Raw genomic sequence first — 15,914 nt, forward strand, 5'->3', positions numbered from 1 at the left:
AAGCTAGACAGTAACTAAGGTCAGCCACACAGGTGCTCCTTGGTCTATGAGACATACTCAAAAAAACTGGACAATATCAAGGCTTATGTGGGGTTCCTGTTTAGTGTGTTGTCACATATGTATGCTGTGAGACTTTTAAGCGAGGGGGCAACTAACTGGAAATGGCAATGTGGTCTCTCCTGGACTGTCCTATTGCACCATCTTCCTTTGCTGATTTTCACTTGTATCCTTTCACTGTAATAATCTGTAGCCCTTTAATTAATTCAACAGTTTCTGTGAGTTCTTCTATAGAATCTGAGGGTGGTCTTGGGCATGCCAGAACGCTAATTGTGTTTTTAAAAGGCTTTGTTAAGTATAATTGGCTTGGGCTTCCCTGGTGGCACAGTGGTTAAGAATCTGCCTGCCAATGCAGGGGATTTGGGTTCGACCCCTGGCCTGGGAAGATCCCACATGCTGCAGAGCAACTAAGTCCGTGCACCACAACTACTGAGCCTGTGTGCCACAACTACTGAATCCCGTGCGCCTAGAGCCTGTGCTCTGCAACAAGCCACGATAAGAAGCCCACGCATCGTAACGAAGAGTAGCCCCCGCTTGCCACAACTAGAGAACACCCGCACACAGCAACGAAAACCCAACACAGCCAAAATAAATTTATTTTTTAAAAAAGTATAATTGGCTTAAAACATTTTAAAAGCACATGGTTTGATAAAAGTTTTTGCACATACTTACACTTCTGAAGCCAAAAGTTTTCTCCTGCCATTTATAACTCATCCCCCCTTTAACCTATAGAATTGATACTAAAAAACACTTCCTTCTTGCAATAGGTGTTTTAGGATTTGCCCCATTTCTCAATTTCACCTATACTGGATCTCATACTATTTGACATGGTGACCAATGTTGGGGAGATAATAAAATCTGCCCAGCCAGAAAATCTCCACAAAGTAGAGAAAGAATATACTTTTACTGTTCCACGAGCACGAAACTAAACTGTGGTGCATGTCACACACAACCCACTAAAGAGATTGTAAAGACAGAAACCTCACCCATTTTTGATACACCAAGCAGACAGAGCCCATTCCATGCAAGCGCTCAAGATGAACGCTCACTTGCGTTCAAGTGAGAGGACTTGACAGCCCCATTTGTTACTGTTTATCCCAATGTGCCTGGGAATTCGGGTGATGCTCTGCAGGAGCTATTCGTCTGTATCCAAAGGAATCTTAGAACTTCTCATCCATGTCTGTATGACTGGAAAGGTGGGGAGCCCGACGCCTCCGCTGCACGCGCGGAGACTGAGAGACGGAGGCACCATATGCCATGATGTTTTCTTTCCAAAGAGGTGGCGCCAGACATTAAAAGAAACACTCCTTGGTTGTGGTGGAAAAAATGTCCACCTGTTGAGAAGTGGGAAGCCCTAAAGGGCTGGAGGTGGAGGCTGAACCAATAAATCGACCGCGCCTGCGTTGGGGCCGACCCGCGGCTCACTGGGTCCTCCTGCCCCCGCAGCCCCGAGCTCCCCAGGCGTCCTTCTCCCCGACCCCGGGGCCGTGGGGGAAGAGGCGGCCGGACTCTCCCTCCTGGTTCGCTCGCGGGCAGAGCCGGTCCGTCTGGCCTCCGGATCGGAACCCCGCAAAATCCCACGGAGACGCCTCCGCAGACCTGGCCCCGGGCGAGCCCGCGGCTGAACCTCTCGCGCCCTCCTCGGGCCTCCCCACCCAGCCCGGTTCCCACCTCCGGACGCGAAGACCCCCTCCAGCTGCCCTCGGCGGCCGTAGGGGCCCCGGCGGAGGCTGGTCCAACTGACCGAGCGGCCCCACACCCGGGCCAAGAGCGCGGCTCCAGACTCTTCCCCATGGGTCTGCAGCTACAACCTCCGGAGAAAGCACGAGGCGCGCCCGCCCGGCACGACCGGGACGATCCCGCCAGTCCCGCGGGCCCCGCGGACCTCTGCCTTGGGCACCGCGGCCGAATCCCTTCCCCCGCAGAGGTCTCCCGAGCTCGGCAAGGAAGGAACCACACAAGGGAGCGGCTATCTGCAAACCAAGGCCTCCGGGGAACCAGACCTGACAGCATCTTGGTCTTGGACTTCTGGTCTCCAGCACTGTGCGAGGATATGTATCTGCTGTTCAGGCCACCAAGTCTGTGGTATTTTTTTTTTTTTTTTATTCCTTTCTCCACAACTTACTTCTATGGTTGTAATCATAAATGTAAACAGATTTTAAGCTATTTTATGCCATAAATGTTAAAAATAGTATCCCTGGGTAAAGGTTGGTCTACCTTTTTATTTCTAACAACTACTGCCAAATTGATTTCCAAAAAAGTTTGTGCCGGCTTTACAATATCCCGAGCACCTCTCACACCCAAAATTACCAATTAGAAGCCTAAATATTAAGAGTATAGAATTCAAAGCCAAACTGGATTTCAGATCTGAGCTCTCGCCACTTTGACTGTCAGCATATTAAACCTTTTGGAATCATCCACCATAAAATGGGGTGAACACTTCCTCGGGATTTAGGAGACTTGCGCATAGTAGGTGCTTACAAACTCAGCTGCCCAATCATGTCCACACATCCAGAGGTTAAGGGAAGAGCCAACCGCTACTGTAGTAGAAAGGTAAAACATTCCCAAAAGGTGCGTTTCATATACGTTAAGATTTACACATCAGTTTATCACATCACATTTGCGTTTCCACAGTGCCTACACACGTAAGCTCTCAAATACACCGCGTACAGTTGGATGACTGAGTCCCATGTCCCGCGTCTCTCCGTCCACAGCTCTTATCGCCCGGAACATTGGGGAAAGGGCATGACCCCATCAAGTTACCGTTGAAAAAGAGGTGTCGAGAGGATTAATAGATAATGACACCTGCTTATATTGATGGGCTCAAGAGGGAAACAGATAACCCTTACCCTCTTTCCTTCTTTCCCTTTCCCTGAAGGAACTTAGCCTCTCAAGGATTCAGTATTTTCTTACCAGTGTCCATGTCGTGGGTCTCAGCAGATGACATTTGCAAGGACACATAATTTTCTTCAGGCCCATAAATCTCAGGCATTGGTGAAGATTCCCTAGAATTGGATGCTTCGGGGCCACGCGGGCTTTGGGGACAAGCTGGGTCCACGCTCATGTTGTTGAATTGAAGGAGAGGGAGAAAACCAAGGAGCTAGATAGATGGTAGGAAAAGTCCAGGCTTAAGAATCTAGGTAGAAGAGCTTAGAGAAAGGTGAAGATCTCCAGGTGTAAAAGTATTAAAAAGATGGGATGAAGGGAAGTCACCTGTGTGATAACAGAAGCCTACCAGCCCAATGTAGGAAAATGACCTCTGTGGTATTTTATGATGACAATCCTAGCAAACTAATACAATTAACAATTCACTTATGCATGAGCATTTGCAGAATTATTTTTTCCCTAGCTATTGGCTTTTATCAGTAAAGCTGGTGTTGCTGTGAACGTTAGAGTACAAGCATTTCTGTGGACACAATTTTATTCCTCTTGGAGATAAACCTACAAGTTAGATGGCTGTGTCACATGATAAGTGCATCTGTAGTTTTACAGATGTCACCAGTTTTCTAAAGTGGGTTTTAACATTTTGCATTCCAACAGTAATGTATGGGAGTTCTGTTTCACAACTTCATTGACTTGGCATTGTTGGTTTGACCATTCAGGTGAGTATGTACTTGTGTCTCATTGTGGTCTTGATTTGTATTTCCCTAGTGATTATGTTGACCATATTTTCACATGCTTATTATTCAGGTGTCTCCTCTGGTGAAATAGGTATTCAAAACTTTTACTTTTAAAAAAATTTTTTCTTATTGTTGTAAAGGTTATTTTAAAATTCTGGACACCAGTTATTAATCAGATGTACTTTGGCTTGTACTTTTTTAAAAAATTAATTTATTTTTGGCTGCGTTGGGTCTTTGTTGCAGCAAGCGGGGGGGCTACTCTTCGTTGAGGTGCACGGGCTCCTCATTGCGGTGGCTTCTCTTGTTGCAGAGCATGGGCTCCCGGCACGCGGGGTTCAGCAGTTGTGGCTCACGGGCTCTAGAGCGCAGGCTCAGTAGTTGTGGTGCATGGGCTTAGCTGCTCCGTGGCATGTGGGATCTTCCCGGACCAGGGTTCGAACCCGTGTCCCCTGCATTGGCAGGCAGATTCTTAACCACTGCATCACCAGGGAAGTCCCCTACAGTAATTCTTAAAATTACATTAAAACCTTTCAAATGTGTTGTCCTTTGCAAAATTTGTTTTGGGTATTTTAGGACTTTTGAATTTCCATATGAATTTTAGAATCATTTGGTCAATTTCTACCAAAATCACTGGGAATTTGATAATTGTGTGAACCTACAGAATTATGGGAAAATAAATTAAAATATTAAGTCCTTAGATTCAGAAACGTGTGTCTCAATAATGTTTTGTAAATTTGCTTAATAGTTTTTGAATATATTTTGTTAAATATATTCCTAAATATTTCATATTTTGATGCTAGAGTAAGGGGTATAGTTTTCCAATTTCCAAACATTTACTGTATACTGACCTTGTAGCCTGGCACCTTGACTAATCTATTAGATCTCTTAACTTTTTAAATATATAATTAAGGATGTTCTAAATAGATAAGCATATCATCTGTGAATAATGACCATTTTGGTTCTTCCTTTACAATTTGTACATTAATTATTTCCTTTAATTTTCTTATGTCACTGGCACAGACTTTCAGTGCAACATTACATAGAAGTTGTGAGAGTGGACATTCCTGCTTATTCCTAATATTAGGGGGAAAGCATTCAGTCTTTCCCCATTAAGTGTAATGTTAGCTTTAGGTTTCTAATGCTGCCGTATATCAGTTTAAGGAAATTGATTCTGACGCCTGTTCTCTGACACCAACTACCCAGAGTTTGTGTCACTCTAGACATCTGTAAGGGTTCAGTCCTCCACCAGAAAGCCCTCACTTCAGACATGCGCTTCAAGTCGTTGGGTCCAACTGCACTTCTGAACAGCTGGCTATAATTTCAGGGGTTCCCATGATCCCCTCAGGTTCGGTAATTTGCTAGAATGACTCATAGAACTCACTAAAAGTGCTATACCTACGATTCCAGTTTTGTTATAAAGAATACAGCTCAGGAATAGCCAATGGAAAGAATGCAGAGGGCAAAGTATGGGAGGGTCCCAGGTGTGAAGCTTCCATAACCTCTCTCTCTGGGGAGTCAAGGCCTATCACTCTCCTGCCCATCAATGTGTTCACCAACCAGGAAGCCCCACCAAGCCTTGGTGTCCAGTGTTTCGATTGGAATCTCATTACATAGACACAACTGATTAGATCATGGCCACATGCCTGAACATTTAGCCCCTCTGCTCTCCGCACAGGTCTGTCTGGCTCAGTTTCAAACGTCTAATCATATGATTGGTTTTTCTGGTAACCAGTCCCCATCCGGAAACGTTCTAAGGGCTTACCAAGAGTCACTTCATTAGCACAAGAAAGACTCCTATCACTCCAGGAATTTCAAGATATTTCAAGCTCTGTGCCAGGAACCTGGGACACCTTCTAGTTAATATAGATTAAATTAATATATTTTCAACTGTTAAACCTTATATACATGATAAATCTCACTAGATAATTATTATCAGGAATGTAAAGTTGGCTTTAACAATTGAAAATATACTACACACACACACAAATTCCCTAAAATTTTGTGAAGGATTTTTTGCATCTATGCTCACACATTGGTCTATAATTTTAATTTCATTACCTAGTTTTGCTCTTAGGGTTAATATTGGCTTCTAAAAATTAGTTGGGAAGTGCCCCATATGTTATTACTTATTTTTTGGAAGAGTCTGATGGAATCTTAATTATTCATTAAATATTTGGTAGGATTTGTTAGTGAAACCATCTTGGCCTTAAATTTTAAGTGAGAGGGCTTCTTACATTTAAACGTAGATTACCATTACTAGTAATTTGGAAATACTAATTAAATGTCTTTAATGAACAAAGGATTTTTAAGATTATCTATTTCTTCTTGAGGGAACCTGGTCAGTTGGTATCTTTCAATGAATTTTTGTCCTCCACATTTCCATTTATTGGGAAAGAGTCATTTAAAATAATCACACAGGGACTTTCCTGGTGGTCCAGGGGTTAAGACTCCATACTTCCAATGCAGGGGGCAGGGGTTCGATGCCCGGTCAGGGAACTAAGATTCTTTATGCTGCGTGGCGCAGCCAAAAAATAAAATAAAATAAAATAATCACACATTACGCATTATGTTTCAAAGATATTTAGTGCTATACTTTCTTTCCTTGCTCATATTTGTAAATGTGTGATTTCTCTTTTTTTTTCCGATGTGGTTTGGGGGTGTTATCAATTCTACTAATTTATTCAAAGTGTCTGCTTTAGGGGGAATTCATAGATTTTCTTGAAAAAAATTTACAACATATATGAAACTGATTCTTAATACACTGGACATCAAGCAAATAACAATGACCTATGACAGACGGCAAACGATGTGAGCCACGTGGCCATCCGAGCTTACTATGAAAAGAAATTCCCAGGCCCTAATACAAAAATGCTGAGTCCAGTCAGACCCAAAAGTCACCCTGAGTTGAGACAAAACTTAGAATCTGGGCCTGCTAAGGTGTCTGGAGTCCAACAGAGCACAGTACAGGAGAGAGAAAACTTCAGAAACATACAGAGGGTCATCCTCAAGTATGACCTCATGTACATTAGTACATCCTCATGTACTAATCTGTACATGCAGGCAGGAAATAACCAGAGCTGGGTAAAGAAACACCCAAAAGGATTCAATGAAACAATTTCCAAGGCTAATGTAGAGAATGGAATAGCACCTGTTCTAACCAGTTTAAATGGGAATCCTTATGAAGCATGAGGTAGAGAATAGAGAATGATTGTGTCGCAGTAGGGGGAGAGAAATTAGCCTTAAAATGAATGCTGCAGTAATTCAACCTAAAAATGTTTGGAATCAAGATCCCAAAAGATCATATTGCTTCCAAGGAACTTAAACAATACCAAGAATATCTACTGAAATGCAAGTATTTGCAGTACCCAAAAAGGCAAAATTGAGTGTTCAATCAAAACTACACAATGTTAACAGTATCTGACAAGATAGATTTTAGAGCAAAGAATATTACTATAGATAAAGAGCACCCTTTCTTAATGATAAAAGAGGTCTACTCATTAAGTGGACATAACAGTAGGAAATGTTTATTCACCTAATAAAAAGACTTCAAAATACACAAAGCAAAAACCTGATAGAACTAAACCTGATAGAGAAATAGGCAAATCCATTTTTATATTCAGAGATGTCAACAACCTTATTCAAATAATTGACAGAACACTACTCCCCACCCACCACCAGTAAGGATACAGAAAACTAGACACTGTCAACCGTCTTAACCAAGTTGACATTTGTAGAACTCTCCATCAAACAAGAACACAATATACATTCATTTTAAGCTAACATGAAATACAAGATAACCCATATTCTGGGCCATAAAGAAAATATCAATAAATGTAAATAATTCAAGTCATAAAGTATATACTGACTGCAATGAATTAAATTAGAAATCAATTACCAAAAAGATGAGGAAAATCACAAATAACACACTTCTAAAAAGAACCATGTGTCATGGGCTTCCCTGGTGGCGCAGTGGTTGGGAGTCCGCCTGCCGATGCAGGGGACACGGGTTCGTGCCCCGGTCCGGGAAGATCCCACATGCCGCGGAGCGGCTGGATCCGTGAGCCATGGCCGCGGAGCCTGTGCGTCCGGAGCCTGTGCTCCGCAGCGGGAGAGGCCACAACAGTGAGAGGCCCGCGTACCGCAAAAAAAATAAAATAAAATAAAATACCTTTAAAAGAACCATGTGTCAAAGAAGAAATTTAAAAGGAAACCAGAAAAGATTTTAAATGTAATTAAAATGAAAATACAACATATCAAGTTTTGTGGGAGGCAACTAAAGCAGTTGTTACAGAGTGACTTTTAGAATTTAGCACCTATGTTAGGAAAAAAACCCATAAGTTTCAAATGAAGGATCTCAGGTTCTATGTTAAAAAGTAGCAGAAGAACAGAAAGGAAATACAATAAAAGCAAAAGCCAATGGTAAAAGTCAAAATGGGGGAAAAAAAAAAGGAACAGGGAAAAATCAGTGAAATCAAGTGCTTTCAGAAGACCAATAAAGCTGATAAACTACTGATGAAGAAAAAAAGAGAAATATAGACATTACCAGTGTTGGGAATAAGAGAGGTGGCATCACTACAGATTCTACAGGTACTAAAATAATAAAAGGATAGCTTGAAAAATTTGACTACTTAAATTAACAAACTCTTTGAGAAAGATACAAACCACCAAAGCTCACTGTAGGGGGGAAAAAAAGAGATAAATTCTATAAACCTATGTTCACCATGGAAATTAAATTTATAGTTAGAAACCTTCCCACAAAATAGACTCCAGGCCCAAACACTTCACCGGTGAATTCCACCAAACAATTAAGAAAGAAATAATGTCAATTCTTCACAAACTCTTCCAGAAAATTGAAGAGCGGGGGACACTTAACCAACTTATTCTGTAAAGCCAGGACTACAGATAGCAACCAAACCCACGCATTAAAAAAATTAGAGACTAACATCCCTCATGAGCATAGATGCAAAAATCTTAAAAAAAAAAAAAGAAAAAAAGAAAACCAGCACATAAAATTCAACAGTGCATAAAAGGGTAGTACATCATGACCAAATGGGGTTTACCTCAGAAATGCAAGGTTGGTTTAACTTTTGAAATCAGTCAATATGATTCCTCATTAAAAGACTAAAAAGGTAAAAAAAAGAAAAACAACTATGATTGTGGTCACCAGTATTCAAGAAACGCTCCCACAAATCCCTACCGCTTTGTATTCTCACTGTTGTGAAGTAAGTCCCCTTCCACCCTGAACCAGGATTAGTCTGTGTTACCCACAGAGTAAGTCAGAAACAATGGCACATCATTTCCAGGTGAAGGTTATGAGCCACACATACTGTGGCTTCGTTCCTGTGAGTTCTCTTCTGGGTCACTTGCTTTGGAACTGTTTCTCTAAAGTGGAATACTTTAAGCAAAAGTATGGATGAAAAAGAATGAATTACTGATACACAGAACACTGATAAATCACAACATAATTACGCAGAGTTTGAAAAGCCATATACATACTAGTACCTTTTAAATTATTCTATACACACACACACACATTTAAAATTCTAGGAAATCCAAACAGATCTATAATGACAGAAAGCAAGATGAGTGGTTGCCTGGGAATGGGTGAGGGCGAGAGGTATTATAAAAGGAATCAGGAAACTTGGTTTCAAAGGTGCAAACATGTATCGAAACTACCAAATTATACACACTATAAATACGTGCAACTGCAGAAAATGTTTAGATTGCTCAGACTGTAACTGTAGCCATAAGATTATGAGACACAAATATGAGTCCTGAGAATTTCCATAAACTCTCATACCAAAGTCACAGTGATGGAAACATTTGTGGATACGCCTTTAGAAGAGTTATATTCCCTAAAGTTGGCTAGTTTCCCAACTTCCTATTTATCAGATGCCCTTTTAGGGGACAGTGACATCTGCCTACCAAATAATAGATTTCAGGGATGCTGGTAGGTCCCAGGGAGTCAAACTCTACTAAAGAGGGCTGGGGAATATGAAGCATTCCCTGGGAACAAGGGACCCAATTCATGCTGCTCCCAGGCACATCAGAAGTTGTCATGACAAACGCCCAATGCTCAAGAAGACCTTGGTCACACAAATCATCTTGGCATACAGGACACATGATTAGGCCTGCAAAGATTGGTATTCTTTCCTAGGAGGCCTTGAGTAGCAATGCAAATTAGGCTGAAACTAGAATAAGAGCTGTTCTTTCTTCACCATTCTGCAAATACCACTGAGACACAACAGTTGGACCTCTCACACAAGCTGTACATTCTTTCAGGCTGGCAGAGGCCAATTCTGTTCTCAACTCAACCCACAAAGTGAACAGAATCCCCAGGATTAAAGGTAGTTTAAAACTAAGGCATTTGTTGCAAACCCAGAAGAATATGAGGCAGACAATTCCCAAGTTAGGTGACTTGGGGGCTGGACAAATCCATCACGAGTGCCACATCAGACCAATAAAGTCTGAAAAATGGAAATCTTTGCAAGCAGCCAGCAGAACAAAGCTTATGTTCTTCTGGCCAAAATTGGGTCACATCCATGCTTAACCAGTAGGGGGGCAGGAAAGAGTGAGGATCTTCAATGGGCTCAGGCTACCGATGATTCCCACCAGGGAAGGGAGGAAGAGCAGAGATCTTGCCCATCAAAGCACGCTGGGGTGACTTACGCACAACGTGGCACCCTGCTGTTGCACAGACATATAGATTCTTTCAGAGACAATGGCAGTGATATGCTTCTGGCAAGTGTGCAGAGGCCTCTCACAGTGAACAAAGGCATGTTACAAAGTGCAATATTGCTCCAGAAACCTTCCCATATAGCTGGCACACAGAAGAATCTCCTCAGGGTGGGAGTTCAAATGTATGAGACTCATCTTCCAGCTGATGGCTACTCACATAGGCTACTCTTAGAGCTTCTCTCTGGTGTCACCCACTATGGCATATTCCCTGCTATCCTAAGGCCTTTCTCCAGCATGAACTTTCCAGTGTCTGATGAGGGAAGCCCTTTGCCTGAAGGCCTTCCCACACTCACTGCACTTATACGGTCTTTCTCCAGTGTGGATTCTATGGTGCTGAACAAGCACATGTTTGTGGCTAAAGGCTTTGCCACACTCACTGCACACATATGGCTTTTCGCCATTGTGAACTCTCTGGTGTGCAATAAGGTCGGAACTTTGGCTGAAGAACTTCCCACATGCAATGCACTCATAAGGCCTTGCCCCAGTATGAACACTCCAGTGCTTAATGAGTCTGTATTTGTGACCAAAGTATTTCCCACATTCGCTGCACTCATAAGGCCTTTCTCCAGTATGGATACTCTCATGCTGAACAAGTGTGGATTTGTGACTGTAGGCTTTCCCACATTCACTGCATTTGTAAGGCCTTGCTCCAGTATGGACTCTCTGGTGTACAATAAGGTTAGAGCTATGATTAAAAACTTTTCCACATATGCCACACTCGTAAGGCATTTCTCCAGTGTGGATCCTCTGGTGCTGTGCAAGTATGGGTTTGCGGCTGAAAGTTTTCCCACACTCACTGCACTCATAAGGCCTTTCTCCAGTGTGGACTCTCTGGTGCTGAACAAGTGAGTCTTTGCGGCTGAAGGCTTTCCCACATTCATTGCACTTGTAATGCCTTTGTCCACTGTGAAAGGCCTCTGCACACTTGGTATTACTTTGTGGCTTCCACTTACTAAGAAGGGCATGGTGCTGGAACATGCTTGAGCTAGTTGGGAAGTCCTTACAACCCTCCCCTGTGGTAAAGGGCATGTCCAATGATTGGACAGAGCAGCCGTTCACAAGAAAGGCCCTACCCTCATCCCTTCTGCAGAGTTTCTCTCCACTGTGCTGCTTCTGGTGGTGAAGGTTTGCACTGAACCAGAGTTGTTTCCCACATGCCACACACATGTATGGTTTTTGCCCAGGGTGTGTTTCCTGGTGCTCAGCCAAGTACAAAACATCTTTCAAGATCGGGCCACATGTCTCACAGGGGTGGGCCTTCTGGGAAGACGGAATCGTCTTAGGAATCGTGACCTGTGACACTCCTTTTACAGAAACGCTCTGCTCAAAATGTATCTCCTCCTCCTCCATTCCATGCGAACAACCTGAAAGCAGACAAATGCTGGTGAAGGACACATTGACACTGGTGGGAAGGGGCAGGCTCATTACAAATGTGTGTCTATCAGGACTAAGATGAAGGTCTGCTATCAGACAAGAGGCCAGAGCTCAAGTTGAATAAAGGGCTGCTATGCAGTAGTTGGCATCTAAAGGTCACAGGATGGAAGTGGCCTTGATGGGGAGAGGACACAAATGTGGGGAACAGCCTAGGAAGAACAGGGTGTCTAATGTAGTCATCCACAAATGGATTTTAGCAAGGCCTTGGCTGCTAGGCAGATGTGCAGAAGGGTGTGTTCCCTGAATAGCTACAATCAAATAGACTAGGTGGTATTTAAGAATTATTTGAGGTATGTGCACATTTCATGACACATTAAGCATATAAGCCAGTTTTGGAAAGCAGTGGAGAGGAACAGCTGAGATGTGGACAGAAGTGGGGAACAGTCAAAGGCTAAAAGTCAGAACATAAAAGATAAGTGTGTAAATGGGAAAGTAAAGATAGGAATGAAGTGTGGCCATTGGCCTTGGCACTCAAACAACTGTGGGCACAGAGAGGTTGGGGAATGATTAGAACCCAGCCCGACATCACATCTTTCCCCAGCTCCCACTCACCAGGGCCACCCCCACCCTGAGCCTCTCTGGTCATGGCTGGAGTCATGTCGGCCCACTCAGATAGCCAGGGCTCACTGTCCAGCTCCAGTGGAGCAACCCCATGGAACATGGAAGATGCATATCCTAAGGAAAAGACAGGTAAATGGCCAGTACTGGTCTGGGTGACTCACCCCTCAGAGAAGACAACTAAATACTATAAAAATAACTCTGAAGTAGTGTCTTGCAGGAATAGCCTAGCGGTCTCAACAAGCAGTGACCATACTGGTCCTTGCAATTCCTGACACAGGCAGGCTACTAGAAATGTCAGCCAGAGGAAGGGGGTAGAACTTGGGGCACAGGGATGGCATGGATCTGGACAGAGGCACCCAGTCAGGGAGAGAACAAACTGGAGATGATCCACTGGGTGACAGCAGGACGCTTCATGCCTGCATCCATCCATGTAAGCCTTCAGGGCAGCAGGTACTGGGACTGCTCAGAAGTCAGAGGTGCTAGGGCACAAAGCTCACACCTGGCAACCACAGCACCCTAGGGAACAGGGGAGGGAGGTAATGCCTATGGTTCTGATAGAAGAAACAGGGAAGGGGGAGAGCCCAGTCCAGGACACTGCAGGGGATGTGAGGGCCTTACCCAGTGAGGCCATAAGGGCAAAGTTCTCCAGCATCACTTCGCGGTACAGGAGCCTCTGAGCCTCATCAAGGAGCCCCCACTCCTCCTGGGAGAAGTACACGAACACGTCCTCAAAGTTCACTTTCCCCTGCCACAATGGGGAGAGCCGAGTCTGTGAGTAGTCTCTCTCCTAAGGACCCCCATCTTGCCCCCACAGAGCTCCCGTCAGCATTCCTTCCGACCTAGGTCCTCAACTCATTGGAAATACCAGGGCCAGGTGCCATGTATGTCTGCTCTCTCCTTAAGGTCCCTTTGATCACGGTGTCCACCCACACCAACAACAGGCAGGTGGGCAGAAAGGCACCATCTAAGCTCTGGGGCTGGCATGTGGGGCCGCACCGCATCCCCACCCACGTCCTTCCAGCCAGTTCTCCTGGAGTTGCTAAGACCATGCTTACCAGACAAACAAAGTTGGGCTCATCTTTCTCCTGTAAGTCCCCAACACCAGGGACCAAGGGCCATCAGTTCATACTCCTTTTCCACATGCACACCCGTCTTTTGGATCACTCTCAATCTCACAACTCTGGCCCCCCACCCAGTTGTTGGTCTCCACCATCACCTTCCTGGCTCATTAACTGCAATGCCGTTGTGATGTGTAGATTCTCCCTTGTAAACCTATGTACACACCATCTTCTGCTTTTTGGATGTCTCCATCCTGAGCCCCTCCACAGGACTTCAGACCTGTGTCCAGCAGCTCACTTGACACCTCCACTCAGTGTTCTCTGGAACATCTCAGACTCTTCACATGGCCACAAATAAACTCCTGATACCCAGGCAGAGTTACTTCTACCACTAACTTGCCCATCTCAGCCCATGGAGCTTCTACCCTTCTGACTGATAAGGCCTAACACCTTGGGGCTCCTTCACACATGAGAAAATATGACCCAGTCACTTTTCCCATCTACACAGCCAGCCCTCTGGGCCATCCATTACCGCTCACCTGGAATACTGAAGCAGCCTCCTCCCCAGTCTCCTTGTCTCTATCCTAATTCCCTCTTCCGTCATCAAACACAGTCTGTTCTCCACTTGGCATCCAGAGGGAGGCTGTTAAAACCTGGATCAGATTACCTCCCTCCTCTGCTCCACACCCACCATGGCTACACCACCCTCAGAACAGAGGCCTCGCTTGTCAGCTGGCCATTTCAGGCCTGACTCCTGCCCATCTGCTCTTGATTGCTACCAGATGTGGTGGAGACCTGTAGTTTCTTGGAAACTCCCATCTCAATCTCTCCTTCAAGTATCTGCACATGCTGGCTCCTGTTCCTGAAACAAACTTCCACACCTTATTCCAGTGGTCACCAGAAAACGGGAACCCTCGCATGTAACCCCTGGTCTAGACTCAGAACCCTGGGCTTGGGGTTTCTCCAGGGTCCTCAGACTCAAGAGCTGGGAGAGTACAAGTAAAGTGTTCAGGACTTCCCTAGTGGTGCAGTGGTTAAGCATCCGCCTGCCAATGCAGGGGACATGGGTCTGAGCCCTGGTCTGGGAAGATCCCACATGCCGCAGAGCAACTAAGCCCACGCGCCACAACTACTAAGCCTGCACTCTAGAGCCCGCGAGCCACAACTACTGAGCCCGCACGCCACAACTACTGAAGCCCGCATGCCTAGAGCCTGTGTTCTGCAACGAGAAGCCACTGCAATGAGAAGCCTGCGCACCGCAACCAAGAGTAACCTCCGCTCGCCGCAACTAGAGAAAGCCCGCGCACGGTAACGAAGACCCAATGCAGCCAAAAATAAATAAATAAATTCATTTTTTAAAAAAGTAAAGTGTTCTATGACACCACAATCCTGAAGCCCTCATGGGTGGGGGTGGAATCAATGAGAGCCTGGACATCCTCCCCTCACCTGTATAAAGCCCTGAGATCAGGGGAACCTGTGGTAAGAGGGAGACTATGAGAGACAAGCAACCACGAAAGAGGCCCAAGGGCTCAGGCCTATCTTCTACTCCTGCCCTGCCACAGACCTGGGGCTGTCTGTCCTCTGAGCCTCAGTCCTCACGGCCACGTACTAGCTGTGTTGCCTTGGACTATGTCTCAACCTTTCTGGGGCCCACTGTCCGCACCCTCACCTCAAATCTGTACACACCTAGGCAGTCTACGGAATACTTTTTAATCCATCAGATATTGTCTCTCTGTTCAGAACCTTCCGTAGCTCCCATCACCCTGAGAACTGAGGCACAGCTCAGACCCTTGATCTTTTCAGACACCAAAGGCCCCAGATTTCCCAAATGCTCCGGCTGTGTCGCACCTCCAAGCCTCTGCACATGCTGGCCCCTCGCCTGTAACATCTTTCCACATCCCATCATGCTGGCTGTCAGAAATGGGACCCGACCAAGAGAGCCCCCACTGTCTGGACACATGGTCCTGAGCCGCAGGGACCTGAGGCGTCTCTCATTCGAGGCTTCAGGATTCAGAGATGGAGGTCGGGGGAAGGACCCAGGGGTGCAGCACCCACCTGCGCCGGGTCCGTCAGCACGGCGGCCGCCATCGACACCTGCGGACTGGGGAGGGCGAGGGGGAGGGGAGTAGCTGGAGAGCGACAGGTGCGAGGTCCCGGACTCCGGCGGCCGGGTCACCTGAGCTGTGCCACTGCCGATCCTCAGGTCCGTCTCTGTTTAGGGCAGACAACACCTCTCGCGTTTTCCCCGTCCTGTCACATCCGGTGTGACGCCGCGTTCCGGAGGCTGACTCGGGGGACTAATCCGAAAGCAAACAAAATGTCCGCCCAACAAGGGAAAAGGAAGTCCCGCCCCGGCGCCCTCCGTACGAACGGAAACGCCCCTTTACTGGGCCTTCATTGGCCCAGAGCCGCCAAGGCTCCTAGGTAATGTAGTTCCCACAGCACC

At 45.5% G+C, this 15,914-nt stretch overlaps 1 protein-coding gene across 2 annotated transcripts; it reads right to left on the reverse strand.

The window, feature by feature from the left end:
* Nucleotides 1-5,764: 5,764 nt before the first annotated feature.
* Nucleotides 5,765-15,781, reverse strand: LOC102981382 (zinc finger protein 772). Of its 2 annotated transcripts, XM_028478385.2 has the most exons (3): nt 15,524-15,781; nt 13,029-13,155; nt 5,765-11,779 (listed from the first exon to the last, which is right to left on the reverse strand). In XM_028478385.2, exons 1-3 carry the CDS (start codon nt 15,554-15,556, stop codon nt 10,632-10,634), a joined length of 1,308 nt encoding a protein of 435 aa, XP_028334186.1. In that variant the 5' UTR covers nt 15,557-15,781; the 3' UTR covers nt 5,765-10,631. The 2 variants fall into 2 exon arrangements, with proteins under 2 accessions (XP_028334186.1, XP_028334187.1); XM_028478386.2 differs by lacking the exon at nt 13,029-13,155.
* Between the last annotated feature and the right edge of the window lie 133 nt (nt 15,782-15,914).

This window comes from Physeter macrocephalus, chromosome 17 (genome assembly GCF_002837175.3).
Source record: "Physeter macrocephalus isolate SW-GA chromosome 17, ASM283717v5, whole genome shotgun sequence".
Lineage (NCBI taxonomy): Eukaryota > Metazoa > Chordata > Mammalia > Artiodactyla > Physeteridae > Physeter > Physeter macrocephalus.